We start from the raw sequence: 15,536 nt of genomic DNA, 5'->3' as shown, positions 1-15,536 counted from the left end.
GCTAACAGATGACTAAAGAGAGCATATGGCAGGAAAAAGAAATATATATTTGTCCAAGCAGTGTGGCTTGTTAACACTCCCAGACTCATAAACTGTGTTTACATGTACTTACAATATTTTGCAAATCCCTTTTCTAATCAGCTAAAAATAAAAGCCAAATAATGATTTTTTTCCAATATTGGAGTGTCAGGCAAAGTTGATTTGGAATTTCTTTAACAAAGCAATCAAACAGTACTGAAGTTTTTTATGGTATTTGTTTTGCTTCAGCATGAGTTCTTTACAGCTACGTATGTGTTATTTTCATTTCACAGCGTTAGAAGTTTTATTGTTGCAGAATGCTTTTTTGTTCACCAAAGTCTAAGTACAGCTATTATACGACTCAGTTACCCTACAAGCAATGGCACAGGTCAGAATGGCCTATGTCAAACCCTGGTCTAGATCAGGTCACAAGGTTTATTTTGACCATAAGGTTTCTCTCTGCATGAAATCATCATGCAAGTTACTATATCTGCCAATAAACAGTTTGTAAGCAAAAGTCTCTGAACTGTTAACCAATTGCAGCTCCCATTAGAATAAAAAAGGTGTCTTGCTACTAATTTCATTTAGGAAGTACATGCAGAAATGCTGGGGAAATCTGTACAGCTCTTGACATACAAAGTTTCTGATGATCCTTGTGATCAGGAATATAGCATTCACCCAAATTTTTATAATGGACAGAGCACAGTATCACTGTTTTCTCCTGCCATGACATCTAAATGTGCCAGTCTATTCATACAGCATTATTAGAGAGAAAACTATTTTATTTTAAAGATGGATTTGGACTGTTGCATGCTTTTCAGAAGAAAGCATTTATAAAGAAAACTGCACAGAAGAGGTGCATTTACTTTTAATTTTCAGAATATTCCTGGCAAATTTTTGTTAAATATTTACATCTGGGTCCAAGTATTGTCCTTCATAAAACAGTTTATTCTTGCAATTTAGCTTTATTAAAGTCATAATACTGCTTTAGGATATGATAGACTGGTGCTGTGGGATTGAATTATAAAGAGATTAATTTTAGCTACCGGAGATAATTGACCCTATAATTCCTATCACCCCTCATCCCAGTTCAAATGAACCAGTGTTAAAAGTGGCAGTACTCACAATGTAGACAAGGTCATGACAGCTAGAATTGTTTTTTACTACCAATTAGGTTTCCCACTTGGTGCATTTAACTGATTTTGTCATAGAAAGGGATTTCAGGCATGGAAATACAGTTTCTTTAGAAGCACTCAGGCACTGGAACTGATGGGTGGTTTGCTGTACATTTCCCAGTGTACAGAATCAGAATGCAAGTGAGTGCTGACCCCTAAAATTCGCAACCTTGTGGGGATTTAGAATATGTTTTGATCTACGATAAAGCTAGGAACAAGCTAAATAATTTGAATCTGGAAGCAAACTGTCTTGAAATTCAACAATGTTAATATATGGTGGGTCTAGCAGGTTTGGAACTGTCTCTTGTAGTAATACTACATCTGAGGTGTATTTTAGATGAGGAATCAGAAAAAAGTGACTGCATAGAGAGTTGTTCAAAAACAAATCATGTTGATGTTTAGGTGCAAATGACATGGAAGTTTTTAAAAATACAAGGAAGAGATAAACGGATTTTAAGTATGATATATTTTAGAAATTCCCTCAAGTGATAGTGCCAACTTCAAACATATTAGCATAAGGACTCTTATGAAAAAACAACAGAACAACAATACTTTTGCATAGCACGTTCAGTACAAGATTATTTTGCACATTATTACTAGTTATCCATCAATATTTTTTCAAGCATTTACAGATTTGAGTTTTGCAGTAAGCTGAAACTGCATGATAAAAAGAGACAGATAATGATAAAAAGCAGATGTATGTGCGAGCGTAGCTAGAAGGAGCATAATATACTATTACTGCCCCTCCTGTGAAGTTAATCCTATTTCTTTTAGCTATTTCTTCATTAGTTAATGGGGTCTTGAGGAAAAAAAATAAAGTGTGTTTGAAATGGTGTTTTTGCATCTTTGCCTTTAGGAGCTTTTTCAAATATTCATAGTAGAGTTTACCCTTGGAAGGTGCATTAAGTGTGAGCTGAGGCAATGATTACTTCCAATGTGGATCGTCAGAAACATGCAACTGAAATGGACAAACACAGCAGCTAATCACTTTCTTCACTCAGATTCACCACACTGGCTGAAGTCAAAATGTAAAATAATGGAGAAGGGAGATATTTTAATGATTAGGTTAAAAAAAAGAAACAAACTTCAAGCTTAGATCACAGATCTGAATTAGATTTGAACTTGGATGCACTTTGGTTTGCAGTCTTACTAATGAAAGATTTTCTTTCTCACTTTCTATTAACACTTAATCTCAGATCAGAAGCAAAGAGTTTGGCTGCTGTCTTTGTAAGATGAGTATTAGTGGACTTATAATTACACCCCATCTCTGTCACCTCCTCACATGCACCTGGCACCAACCAGCATCTCCATTGACCACTGGGTAGTGTGTCTGGGATCACAGTGAAAGGGGCTCCCATCTCCTAGAAGCCTTCTCTTCATGTTGATGTTGTAACACACCAAGGGTGAAAATCTCAACTGCAAGTTCTTATGGCTCTCCTATCCATGAGTACAGCAACTGCGGTTTCCATTTTCAGTTTGACTTTTGGCAACAGTGCTGTATTTATATTCTTTTATTTAAAAAACAAACAAACAAACGCCTCTTTCTTTATCCACAGAACACCTTAAGGGTGAATTATTCTTTTGCCAGTTTCAACTTACCCTATTTAAGCAGGCAGCATTCTTAGAATTTCATTCTCCAGGGGTGTAATTGGATTTTCCAGGCATCTTCTGGCATTATCTTGTGAATAGGGAAAGAATCCGTCTGACCCCAGAACTCTCCATGCACACATAGTGTGCTAGGCAAAGGCATTACATGTCTACAAGCTCTTAAAAAAGCTTGCTGTGGATGTAGGAAGACCATCCTGCAGCTGAGCTCATTGATCACTTCTAGGCTGTTGCTTCTCAAATTGCCAACCACAAGGAAGTAATTCAAGTCGGTGACCATGTCTCCATGGTGTAGGTGACTAGCAATTCAATTAAATCCATTCTGGAAAAGTTTCAAAACTGTCTATCTTTTTGTCTCATATTCAATCTCCAATTGCTACAAAATCAATATTTTATTAATTTCTACCTTCACAATTTCAGTTTTATCCCACTCTCTTTTCTTTTCTTGAATTTCTAGTTTGGTTTTTTCTTCTTTTCTTTCTGCAACCACCACAACAGAAATCAATACTGCAGGAGTTCTGAGGTTTTTATCTGATGAATGTGAAGCATTTGCTTGTTAATGTTCTTGCCTTCTTTTTTGCCATGAGGACATATAGAACATGTTGACAGCCAATATTAATAAGCTTAACACTAATACTGGCAGTTACTTAGTACAATTTTTGGCTGTGTTAAGTGGTCTGTAAGGAATAGTAATGCTGTCTGTTAAAAGAAACTGATGTCACAGTTGCAACCAGAATTCACTGGGGTTTCTTTTGTTGTTTTTATTTTCCAGGTGATTCATATAACAGGCCGGTTACGTCTGAGAGTGTCACTGTCCCACGGACGGACAGTACCCAGCCAAATCATGGGACTTGTTGTCGTTGCTCATGCTTTGCCACCTCCTACAATTAATGAAGTCAGGATTGACTGCCACATGTTTGTCACTCGTGTGAATATGGACCTCAATATCATTTACTGTGAAAATAGGTACAGCTTTTAGCCCTTTTTTTATTTGTTTTAGCTGTGTGTATTCTGTGTTCCATGGGCTTTGCAAAAAGCTTTAAAATTGTGACTCCTGCAGTGTCATCTGGGTGTTGTATGAGAGCATTGAATTCACTCTCGTCATCATCACCTTCATTTTCATTACATTCTTAGAACATAAAGGTAAACTTCAAGCTATAATTTGCATGGTATCTTGCTGGCATAGGGGAAGATAGGCCAGGAAAGATTCCGCTAAGCTTTCCCTGCTTTTTACAATCTCTCACCGTCCCTCTCAGAGGCAAGATCTGGGACTAGACAGACGTTGGTCTGACCTGTATAGCTGTCCTTATGCTCCCCTGTCCTCCCTTCCACAAGTCTTTCTGTATGAAGTTTTAAAGTTTTCCATTTTTGAACTAATTTGCAGATTACAGCACATCCTGCTCAGTGTTTAATGGAACAGAAGCACAGATGGCCTAGATAGTAGGCTAGAGAGGTGGGATCTGTTGCAGTAAGAGGTGGGAAAACTGTAGAATAAAATTGGTTCAGGGCATACTGGGAAGACAGCAGTGAAATGGGAACAGGTGATGAGAAGTTGGCTGGGGGGGGCTATGCTCAATGTGACAGCGACACGTCATCTAGGAAGGTGAAAGATGGGATTTAAATTCAGCTGTCTACTCTCTGAGGGTTGGCAGCTTGTACCACCGGGGGGTGCCCATGGGGGTCTGTCAGAGAGGGGCTTGGCAGCCAGGCCCCATCCCACCATCCCAGCCTGGAGCAGGGAAGCAGGGGGCATGGGGCAGCACCAGCCCCAGGCATTGGGCACCTTCCTGGGAACAGGCCAAGGGCAGGACTTGGGCCAGTGGCCAGGCAGGGCAGGGACGTGGGGAGCTGGAGGCAGGTCCTGCTGCAGCATCACTGGGGCAGGGGCTGATTCCCTGCGGGGTTGACATGGTGTTCTGGACTGCAGGCAGGGTTTGGAGAGCCCTGGGAGGGTGAAATGACCTCTGGGGCTGGGCAAGACCATTAAGGCTTATTGGTGTCCTCAGGGCCCTGGAAAATAAAAGTAAATGTAGGGAACAGGATATCTGAGGAGGAAGATATAAGTAATAAAGAAGTTTGGGTCCACTAATGGAAGTCTGAGCTTGGGGGGAAAGGTTGGAAAGGAAGAAGAAAAGTAATGCAGCCAAAAGAAATTTTGTCAAGGAGAACTATCATCAAAAAGTGAAACAATCAAGATGGGTAATGCAAGCTTTTCATGTGACAGCAGCCATGGCATATTATAAGTTAATAGTGGAAACTCTGAAATGAGCAATCATAATTGTTCAATCATAACAGAGTACCTATGATCAGGACAGCACATCAATATAAACTTCTATAAAAATGGATAAGTGCAAATGCTTTGTTGAATCAGGGCCTTAAACATTTTCAATAAACTTGGATTTCAGTTAAGAGGTTATCTTTGCTGTCATGTTGCTGAACTGCCACAATAGTATTATTAATAATATTACTTGGCTACTAGAGAGAACACTTCATCTAAACTTCCAAAGCATTACCTAGAAGAGAATATATTAGTCTATTTTTTAAGCTTGGAAAAACAGCTCTGTAGAAAGTGGCTTGCACAAGGTCACAGATAAAGCTTCCTTAGAAGTATTAAAGTTTGGGCTGAGTTTTTCCCTGTGACTTTAACCAGTGAGCATCTAGATTCTGCATATTCTGGCATATGGTGAAAATGCTCTGGGGATTAGAAGCAGGGTCTAGAAGAAACCTTTTGCCTTTGATTTGACTGCAGCCTAGCCAGGTAGTAATGAAAAGCTGCTACCACTACAAAGCTCTTCAATGGCCTCTGTGAAATGAGTTGCTGGTGTCTGTCCATTAAGGTAAAGGCAACATTATAAAGCAACTTTGCTTTTTTTGCTACAGATTTTTTCTTATATACTAGAGTGCATATGATGATACCTGAATTTATGTTGCAATAGTTCCATTTTAAGCCCTTGTGTTAGTGTTAAAAGTACTTTATAAAAGGAGTTTCACATAGTATAAACACTTCTTCAGGGCTGGGAGGTGAATGTTAGCTCACTGAGGCAGCAGGATTTCCACTGACGGAAACTGGAGCAAGATTGACAGGACTTGGATTTCATAGCAAGTATAAAGCATAATATGACTGTAAAAGCTGGAGGAATAGTAAGGACAGAGGAGGGGAAGGAATTCACTGAACAGCTGATTGAAACTGTCAGATGAAATATCTGGGCATCTGCCAAGGCCATTCTCCGAGTCAGGGAAGTTAGGATCTCTCTTCTGGGACTATAGAAAAGGAGATAAGCATCCCATCGTGAATAAATGGGCTTGACTCCTGGCACTTGTGGGCAGCCAGGAAATTCTTTGTGGTGCCACAGTAAAGAAAGCACAACATTGATGAAAACAGAAAAAAATGGATCCATGATGGGGAAGCTGTAAGCACTCTTTATGGAGCAATGGGGAGTTTCTGGCAGGGAATATAGAGCAGAAGCCATGCTACTTAACTAAAATGAATGCTCACAGTGGACCATTGGATCAGCAGGGGTGAGATCAATAGTACTCCTAGTTTTCCAAGTGGCTGCCTGCCTGCAACAGCAGGGAACAGGAGTGACATTACTCAAGTCTTTGGGTGCATCTTGTTACTTTCCTCTGAATGAAGAGATCTGCATCAGTCCTGGACTCAGTGCACAAACTAGTAAACAGTTTGCTTCCCTTTGGGACAAGATCCATTAGCTAATACACTGGCTTTTTCTAACATTTAATATTTCGTTCTGAGAGTGTTAAATGGGGATATAAAATTCTGTCATCTAAAGTGTGGTATATTAATCCATGTCTGTTTTCCAAATGCAGTATTCATCATCTTTATGTCATCTAAACTTCACTATCTAGTCTAGAATAGTCTAGAATTTCTTTAGTAGTCTATGGAGTGAGAAAAGCACCTGCAGAGGAAAATCATCTTAGGCGAAGGTAAATAAAGCAAAATAAAGAGACTACTACTAAAGTACAGCATCAGTCCGTGTATTTTCAGTGTCAGCAGTTAATGACTGGAGACCATCTGGAGAGAGCCTAGCCCAGTTTAATGTGGACTGCTATAGCCATATTTGCTAATATATCCCCAAAAAGAAATAAGCCAGTACATATAGTGCTTTCCAAATGGAAGAGATTTTGGCCCGTTCGCTATGACAGTGATTGCTGATATGCAGAAACAGTCTTGCGTAGGGAGCCTCAAGCGTACAAATGTGTGCACAATTTGGTCCTAACTTAGCAAAGAACTGTACCATACCTACCTTTAAATTTCAGTCATGTTAACAGCCCTGTAAGTGGCTGGAACCACTGATCTGCTCTAATGTAAGCCTGTTCTTATGTTTTCTGGATCAGGTCTGTGTATTCAGCCAAACCGAGTTCCTACCTATCAACCTTTCACTTCATTTTGTCAAAGAGCTTGGGGGACACAAGATCTGCCTCCTTACTAGTACTCTAAAATACACTATAATATTCCTTTTTTTTTTTCCTTCCATCTGTGGTACCTTTAATATAAGCAGGAGTGTGCTATTTGATGTTATTTCTTTTGCTTTTGTTTTTGGTGTCATTGCTTGCCAGTGATCATCATCACTTCTGTCTGGATATTCTTTCTGTTTCTTCTAACACTTTTTTCACTTAAAAAAAGAAAAAAAATCCTATGGCCTTCATATGTCTGAAACAGCTTTTTTTTTAAATATTATAGAATTGTATAATCATTAGGTTGGAAAAGACCTTTAAGATCATCAGTTCCAACCTCACACTGCCAAGTCCACCACTAAACCATGTCCCTGAGCACTTCTACACATCTTTTAAATACCTCCAGGGATGATAACTGAACCACTTCCCTGGGCAGCCTGCTCCAAGGCTTGATAACCCTTACAGTGAAGAATTTTTTCCTAATATTCAATTTAAACCTCCACTGGTGCAACCTTAAACTTAAGGGATTGTGAATCTGCTTCTACTGTTGCCTTGCTGTGTTCATTTTAATCTGCGAAGACTTTACACAAACATGATGCTGCAGAGAAACAAAATACAGCTGAGTCAGATTTACCAGAGGTGAAAGCAGAATGATCATCTTCCGTTTCAGCCCTGTGAACTGTAACACTCACAGCCTTCGTACATCACAGGGCAGTCGCCTGCCTGGAGATTGCCCCTTTCTACTAGGCTGGGCAGGGTACGATTTCATCCTGAACTTGAAGCAAAGCCACTTCCTAAGAGAGTTCTTGGGTCAGAGAAGCAACCACAAATTGTGTTAGTGAGGAAAGTCATGACATGATAGGGGGAGAAACTTAAGTTCTGGTTCTTGCTCCATGGCTGTTTATACACTTAGTTTAGTATAAAAAATATATACCTTTAAAAAGAAACCTTTAAATATAGGACTCCCTTCATTCTGGTGAGGTTTCTTATCACTGGGCAGAGACCCCAGGTCCTTTGTTTCCAAACCCATAATTCACTGTGTAACCAAAGCAGAGGAACTCAGCAGAAAGGACAGGGAGTCCTGCTGCCAGTTTCCAGACTTGTCTTTATCCTGGGGAATTGTGTCCCCTCTAAGAAGGTAGGAAAGGTGCTTTTCAACTGTGGTTTGTGATAAACATAAGACGGGTATCCCCAGATGGGTATTGCACATTTGGTTAAGTTCTGTAACTACTAGGCAGTTGTTTGAAAGAGATCCTTTCATGCTCTGTCATGAAAGTGGGAGACAGCTGTTTTGCTCTGTGCTCGGCTTGATTTGACCATTTTTACTAGCATATTTGAGTACACCTGCTTTACCTGTGATGGTTTTCATATTTGGTTTCATTTTTAATTGGGACAAACCACCAGTGCTGCTGTGGTGCCTGCTGTCCAATGCTTCCATTCTCCTTCAGTCTTTTTGGTCTATGCATTCTCCCTGCCTCAGACACCCAGGTAACCACTGCTCTACTAGTCAATGACCAAGTGGCTGTGTTCACCCCCTCTGCCTGCTATAGGGAAACCCTCAGACCTAAGCAGTTTGGTTTCTGGTTTTGCCTCCCCACTGGCCTCCTTAAGGATCACACTGCAGCTGTCTGGTCTATCAAGATGTGTGGTGTTTCTTGTTACTCCCTTAAGCATGTGGCAATTATATCTTACAGTGGCAAAGTAGGCTTAACCCCAGTCATTGCAGCATATTTCAAACCCTAAAACATTATTCTATAGCTATAAAACATGCATAGTTTTAAATGCTTGTGTGAGCAAGGCATTTTCCAATTGTTTTGTTATTTTCTGTACTGCTTTTAATTGACACCTTGACACTCCATGACAGAAGTTCACACGTTCACACAGCTACAAGCACGCAGACACACACACAGACCCACGCACACAAAGGTCTGCAGAATAGATTTTAAAGTTTCTATGTGCAATAAACAACAAAGTCCCAGTTGAAAGAGCCCAGAGTGAAAGCTGAGTTCCCAAATGAATTAGACTAAAAAAGATAACACCCTGAGGCATCTGTGTGTCTCAGCATTTAAATTATATCCCTTGAAATATCAGTTTGGACTTGGTGCCAAGAAATGGTTGAAGAGCTTTTTCATGGATATACCCAATAGAAGACCAATCTGTTGAAATGAAATGTGTCTCTAATCATTTGGTATAAACATAACATGGTTTTACTTTATTATGTAACCTTGAAACATCTTGGTCTTTTAATGAGGATTTTGGATTGTTGCTAATGCTTTACAATTTCATGGAATTACATTGTCTTGGTGTTATGCTACAGGGAGAATATGCACTAGAATTTAACTTTCCACTTACTTAAATGGATAAAAGGATTTCAAGGTTTCTTTAAAAAACATTTTCTTTCTTTTTTCCTTTGTTTTATGGCTGTGTCTTGTTTGTATAGACATTCCATCCAAATTGCTATAGTGGTGAAAAAGCTTCTTAGCAGATTTCAATTTCTGAGTCATTTGACAGTTCTTGTGTTCTTTTCCTTCTCAAATTATAGGCGCTTTTTTTTTATCTTTTTTAGGATTAGCGATTACATGGATCTGACCCCTGTAGATATTGTAGGAAAGAGATGTTACCACTTCATTCATGCTGAAGATGTGGAAGGCATCAGACATAGTCACTTAGACTGTAAGTACTTCCATTTTTGTCAAAATAATCTAGTACAATACTTGATTGTTCCTAAACTATTATTCGTATTGCACGACTGGGGTCTTCATCTTCCACCTACTTTTTTTTGTAATAGGGTTTCATAGAGGGTAGCTCAAATACAACTTTTTGTATGATTTATTTTCAAGTCTTTTTATAGACATATAAGATTTTTCACATATGTGGAAATAAAAAATGATACTTGTATTACCAGAGTTTCCAGCAGCTATTCATTTACACGTGCTGTGCATTATTTTACTCTTTCAAAGAGGTATTGTTTGAGTGAGAAATCCCCTCCCTAGCACAGAAAATGAACTCTTATCTTTGTTTTTTATTTCTGAGTCATAATGAGGAGGTCAAAAAATGCAGCATATTTGGGATTTCTCCAGGGTTTTCAATACAGAACTGAGCTATAGCTCTGCCAGTGTTTTAACCACTCTGTGTATTATGATCTAAATTGTCCTCATCCCAGTAGCATCTACGTCCCTGTTATTTGCACACGGGTAAGTATCTGATAAGGATAAGGGTAACAGAAGTACAAAAAATATGAGAAGACACAAACCTTACCAGAGAGCATGTGCATATGTCTGTGGGGGAAGGGAGGTTCAGCTCGATTCCTTGTAATTAAACTCTTTGTATTGCTCTTATTAAAAGCCATAGGGCCTAATTCTTTTCTTGTTGAGATCTGTTGACTTCAGCGATGGTGCTCCTGATTTACTGTGGTGTGAAAAGAGACTTAGGCCCCTAATCTCTAATTTATCTGTGCCTGCAGTGAAGCCAGATAAGTCTTTGGAACTTTCAGTGACTGACTACATTTATGATTGACTTGTGTGTTTTCTTAATGTAAAAGACTGTCTGCAAACTGCCTCTTAAACTCATAGTCCCAGATTTGAATAACTCTGCTCCCTCTGAACCATGTCCTGCTAGCATTTCTTAATAAAACACTAGCAACCCTAATACTGGCACATTTAATTAGCTTTCACAAAACCATATGACTACAATAGAAGGCAGTATAAATCTTAAATCCAAAATTACCTTGCATGATCTGCAAGGGACGATAGGAGGATAACTGCAACTGGAAAGCAGGAGAACAGGGACAGTTTCTATGACAATATATGGCAGCCAACAATAGTATAAAGCTCTGTAAAGCTTTCAAATGGTCCCTGAAGTTTCTAGAAGGTGAGCTGTGTTTGGCATAAGAAGGTCAGGCTAGGTGTATGTCTGTGGAAAAAAAAATGAAATCAATTATCCAAAATGATAAACAAAGTAATTTTGCATCATTTGCATTTTGAGCATTTACTATTCAGGAGAACATGTCAGTTGCTCACAAATAAAGGAGCAAATTCAGAAAGTTACTTGGTGCTCTTGAAACTGGAAGTCAAAAATGACAAGTTGCACTTCCACTGCACTATCTGACCGAGGAAATAAAAGATATTTATGACTCAGACTTAACATACCACCTGGCAGAGATGAACATCCCATTTGAAAAAGACCTTAATCTTCTGAATGACCACTTCTCTCTGAAATAGAATATGCTTTATGAAACATTCATCTTCAGAAAACTGAGAGACCTATGCAGACAGTGTGAGTGCAGTGTGGTCCAGTGTATAATCATCGGACTAGGAATCAGGAGACCCTGGAGACAGGAATGACTTCTAGAAAATGACTTCACCTTCCTGTGTTCCTACTCTCACTGTATGTCCAGTTTAGCTGATTGGATTGCAAGGTTTATAAACACAGGAACATTCTCCCCTTATCAGCATCTAGCACAGTGCAGTTCCAAACTTGGCTGTGTGTCTGTGGAATAATTATTCTTGCTAGGCTAATTTTTTTTCAGTAGTTGAGGCTGGTTACGTCTCTTATGTTTATTTGTTCCCTTGATTTATAGGATATTCATAGAACCATTCAGGTTGGAAGGGACTCTGTGACATCGTCTAGTCCCACCTCATGCTCGAAACAGGAACACTAATTCAAAGCAAATATTTTAGCATGGTCTTGAAAACATCTAAATTCAGACTTTCCACAACTTCTCTGAGAAGCCTGTTCCAATTATCCTTAAAAGGGCTTACCTATCTTCACAGTATTTTTTTTTTTCTTTTATCCGGTTAGTTTCCCTGGTTTGATTGCGCAGCTCATGGCTCCATCTTTGCAGTAACCTCCTCACAGGTCTGCAGTTAGGTCCTCATGAAGTCGCCTCTTCAGGCTGAACAAGCCTGGTCCTACAGCCTTTTCTCACTGGGCAAGTACTCCAGCCTCCAACCGTCTTGACAGAACTCTGCTAAGCTTACTGAAGTTTATCAGTACATTTCCTTTGCTGGGAGCCTAAAATTAGATTCCCGATTCAACCTAAAAAGTGATAAGTGAGGGGAAATAATGACTTTCTGTACACTTTTTAGTACAGCCAGTAGAGCACACTGGTGATTCATGCTTAGCATACTGTCCACCAGAACCCCCAGGTCCTTCTCCACAAAGCAACAACCCAGCCAGTCAGTCGCCAGCTTGTACCAGCAATATCATGCAATATTTTGAAGAGGAGCTTCAAGCTAAGGTAATGGTTAGAAAGCACTCAAGAAAAGCAGAAGCAGAACCTGAGAAAGCAGCAAACTGAAAAGCTTGTGTGTGATGGAGGGCTGCAGAATGCAGCTAAAAATCTTTATGGATTTTTACAGGAGAGAAAATAATTTTTAAAGCTTACAACAAAAAGAATCCCAAATTACAATGGTAGGTCTAAGGGTAAAAAGAAGCACAATTAAAACTGCCACTCTGCCTATTCACTGACAACATATCAGTAAAAACTGAACAAGTAACATCAGTACATCCTGCCTTCTCACCAGGTTTTCCAAAGACATCGAAGAGAAAAAAAAGCAAAGAAGAAAATGTTTCACAAAATCACACGTAAAAAGTCACGAGGCCTGTTGATAGTTTTAAATCACAGCAGCCCAGTAACAACTTTGCAAAACAGGGCTTGTGAACACTATCTGTCTCAGACAAAAGAAGACAAAAGCAGTTTCAGGAATGTGACTATAACAAGTATAATGGTGAAGAATGTCTGCAGAATTATAGCAGTGACAACAGCTTTTCATAAGGGAATTGCTGCCTGAATGAAAGGTCAGTTACAGTCAAGTGACAAGTTTCCATTGGCTTCAGTGGGCATGGGGATTATGCCCTAAAAAAGCAAATTTGTATGGACCAGAATTCTGACCCCAGTGAACAGCAATAACTCCTAATGGGTTCAGTGCAGTCAAGACTTCAACTTAGAGATTTTTTGTTAGTTACAGCTTGATTCCCATGGGGATTAATAAAACAGTGTTCATCTCTAACTCTACATATGCCTGCATTTATTCCAACACGGTAATACATGGTGGTGATCCCACGAGTTATTGAAGCATCAGGTTTTTTCAAACAGAAATAAAAAGTTTAGGGATATTGTTTCTATCCTGTTTCATTCAAGCCTTCAATGGTCATGCTTTTTTACAAATCTCTCAGCTAGGTGTTTGGTGTTGCAATTCTGCCTTATGAATCTGTTTCCCATTTTATAATGCTTCATGGTCTCACAAGTTTGGGAAACTTCTCATTTATTTGTCTTCACTGTGTTTGTTGAACAAATCACTGGTAGAATCCTGACAGATAGCACTTATCATAAACCAAGTCTCTCTCTCTCAGAGGTCATAGTTAAAATGTTCCCTAGCTTAACAGCTTGTATACCATCCAGCATCGTGGCTTAGCTGTTGGCTCAGCTGACGGCTCAGCTGACACACAGCAACTGCCTAAGCTGCAACAACTTGTGTTTGAATCCAAGCCCTCAAGAGCTGCAGGTCTAGCTGTACCCTGGCTCAGAGACAGTCCCTAATCCTAGCTTTTCATTAGGATATGTGGCATGAAAGAATTGATGTTGCATGTTTTATGTTTCATAGTTACACATCTAGAACTAACACCCCTCACCCATACTGTTCAATGAAGGTCATTAAGAAAGCTGCAAGGGACAATAAAGTTAAGACATCTGAAGGCAGCTATGAATATACATTCGGACAAATATAGGACAATGTGCCACCATTTGAAAATTAATATGTTGCTTGCAAGAACACTGTCACAAGTATATATTGGTATATAATACGTGTTTTATCATTTTGGAATCCTAATTGAGGTCTAAATTCAGAAACCTGACACTAGCAAAAAAGGTACTTCTTGTCCTCAGCTATTGCTTAGAAAATATCATCCAGTTTCTTCAGGATTTGATTTACAGCTATAAGAAATACAGTTCCTCAGGAACACTGAGCCAGGGCAGTTCATTTCCCGTAAAGCAATGGTCTCTGATGAGTACATTTGGTAGCACTCCCTCTGATCTGCTTTATCTGGTTGCCAGTGGTTAGAATAATCCAGTCTTTCTGAAAATAAACTATTCTACATTCACCTTTTTCACAGCTCCCCTGTTTTTCAAGGGATATTACCCCCTCAGTCTGCTTTCAAATCAGTTATATATTCATGATTTCTTTTATGTATGTTCAGTAGAAAAAACTCTATTGCTGTACAAAACATTGCTTAGTGGTTTAGCCTACCAGCTGTAGTTGAACTAACCCTTTTAACTTATGCACATCAGTTATAATTTTTTATTCTCTTAATAACCTCTAACACATGAAAAACAAATAGAATGAGTTGATAATTTCTAACAGTAAAATACACTTCACATATTTTGCTATCATGCTGTGGAATAACTCTGCAATGTCAAGTAGCACACAATTAGTAAAACTGTAGGGGGAAAAAAAGAAGTGTTTTGATCCTGAGGAATTTTTATCCTAATCAGATCGAAATTTCAATGCTCTTGTAGTGCTTAATATCTTCAATCACCAAAAAAATCAAACTGATTCCAATGTCAGGTTTTGCATTCTATGACTGAAATGAAATGCTAAAATATACAAATGAATCTCATGTTTGTACAAGTTTATTATCATCACTAAAAAGCAAGATTGATTCTAAATTAGGCTGATAGAATGTCTGGTGTTTAGCTAATTCTTAAACCAAGCCCGCCTGGCATTCTGATGACAGTCTAGTGTATCGTTTTCAGAGTATTGCAGAAGGGTTGATCTGACCACCTGCACAGTCTTCGTCTCTGTCCATACAATGGGCCAGCCAAGATTTCTGAATTGGACACTGGAATCCCTATGTCCTTTTGACGGGAGATAATGGTGACAGAGCAAGATTAGGGAACAGGAGATGAGAAACTAGAAGAAACAGGGGCCTATGAGGAAAACATTTTTTATTCATACAAGTTAAAAAGGGAGCATGGACTTCGGTTTTAGCCCATGCCTAGTGCTTGTTTTTCAGTAATAATGAATCTTAAAAAGCGTACACTTAACCAAGAGTGTGCATGTTCCATGTTCCTTTAGTCATACTCTGAAATCCTGCAGACATTGTGTTTGCTCCTGCAAATGCTTCTTTGGGTTAGGAGAGACACTGGTGTGTCTAAGTTTAATTTCTTTGTCTGCTCTCTGACCAAAGCTGGTTACTTTACAAGAATGGGGAAAACTCTACAATATACATATATGTGCACCTTGCACTCTTGTTTTCTCTGTAATACACTGCTAACTCATGGCTGGTTAATTCATTGAAAAGTGAAAATTTATATATATACTTACA

At 39.1% G+C, this 15,536-nt stretch overlaps 1 protein-coding gene across 4 annotated transcripts in view; it reads left to right on the top strand.

The window, feature by feature from the left end:
- The window catches only part of NPAS3 (neuronal PAS domain protein 3), a 607,513-nt gene that overhangs the window by 575,326 nt on the left and 16,651 nt on the right, over nt 1-15,536 (top strand). For all 4 annotated transcript variants that reach the window (XM_057428644.1, XM_057428645.1, XM_057428647.1 and 1 more), the window contains 2 exons: nt 3,571-3,764; nt 9,778-9,884. In XM_057428644.1, coding sequence (XP_057284627.1) covers nt 3,571-3,764; nt 9,778-9,884 — 301 coding nt within the window. The remainder of the gene's footprint in view (nt 1-3,570; nt 3,765-9,777; nt 9,885-15,536) is intronic.

Source organism: Pezoporus wallicus, unplaced genomic scaffold, assembly GCF_028554395.1.
Source record: "Pezoporus wallicus isolate ANWC-B61680 ecotype Strahan unplaced genomic scaffold, APGP_CSIRO_Pwel_v1 contig_3486, whole genome shotgun sequence".
Taxonomy (NCBI): domain Eukaryota; kingdom Metazoa; phylum Chordata; class Aves; order Psittaciformes; family Psittacidae; genus Pezoporus; species Pezoporus wallicus.
The sequence above is the reverse complement of the archived record's forward strand: the minus strand, read 5'-3'. Positions and strand labels throughout refer to the sequence as shown.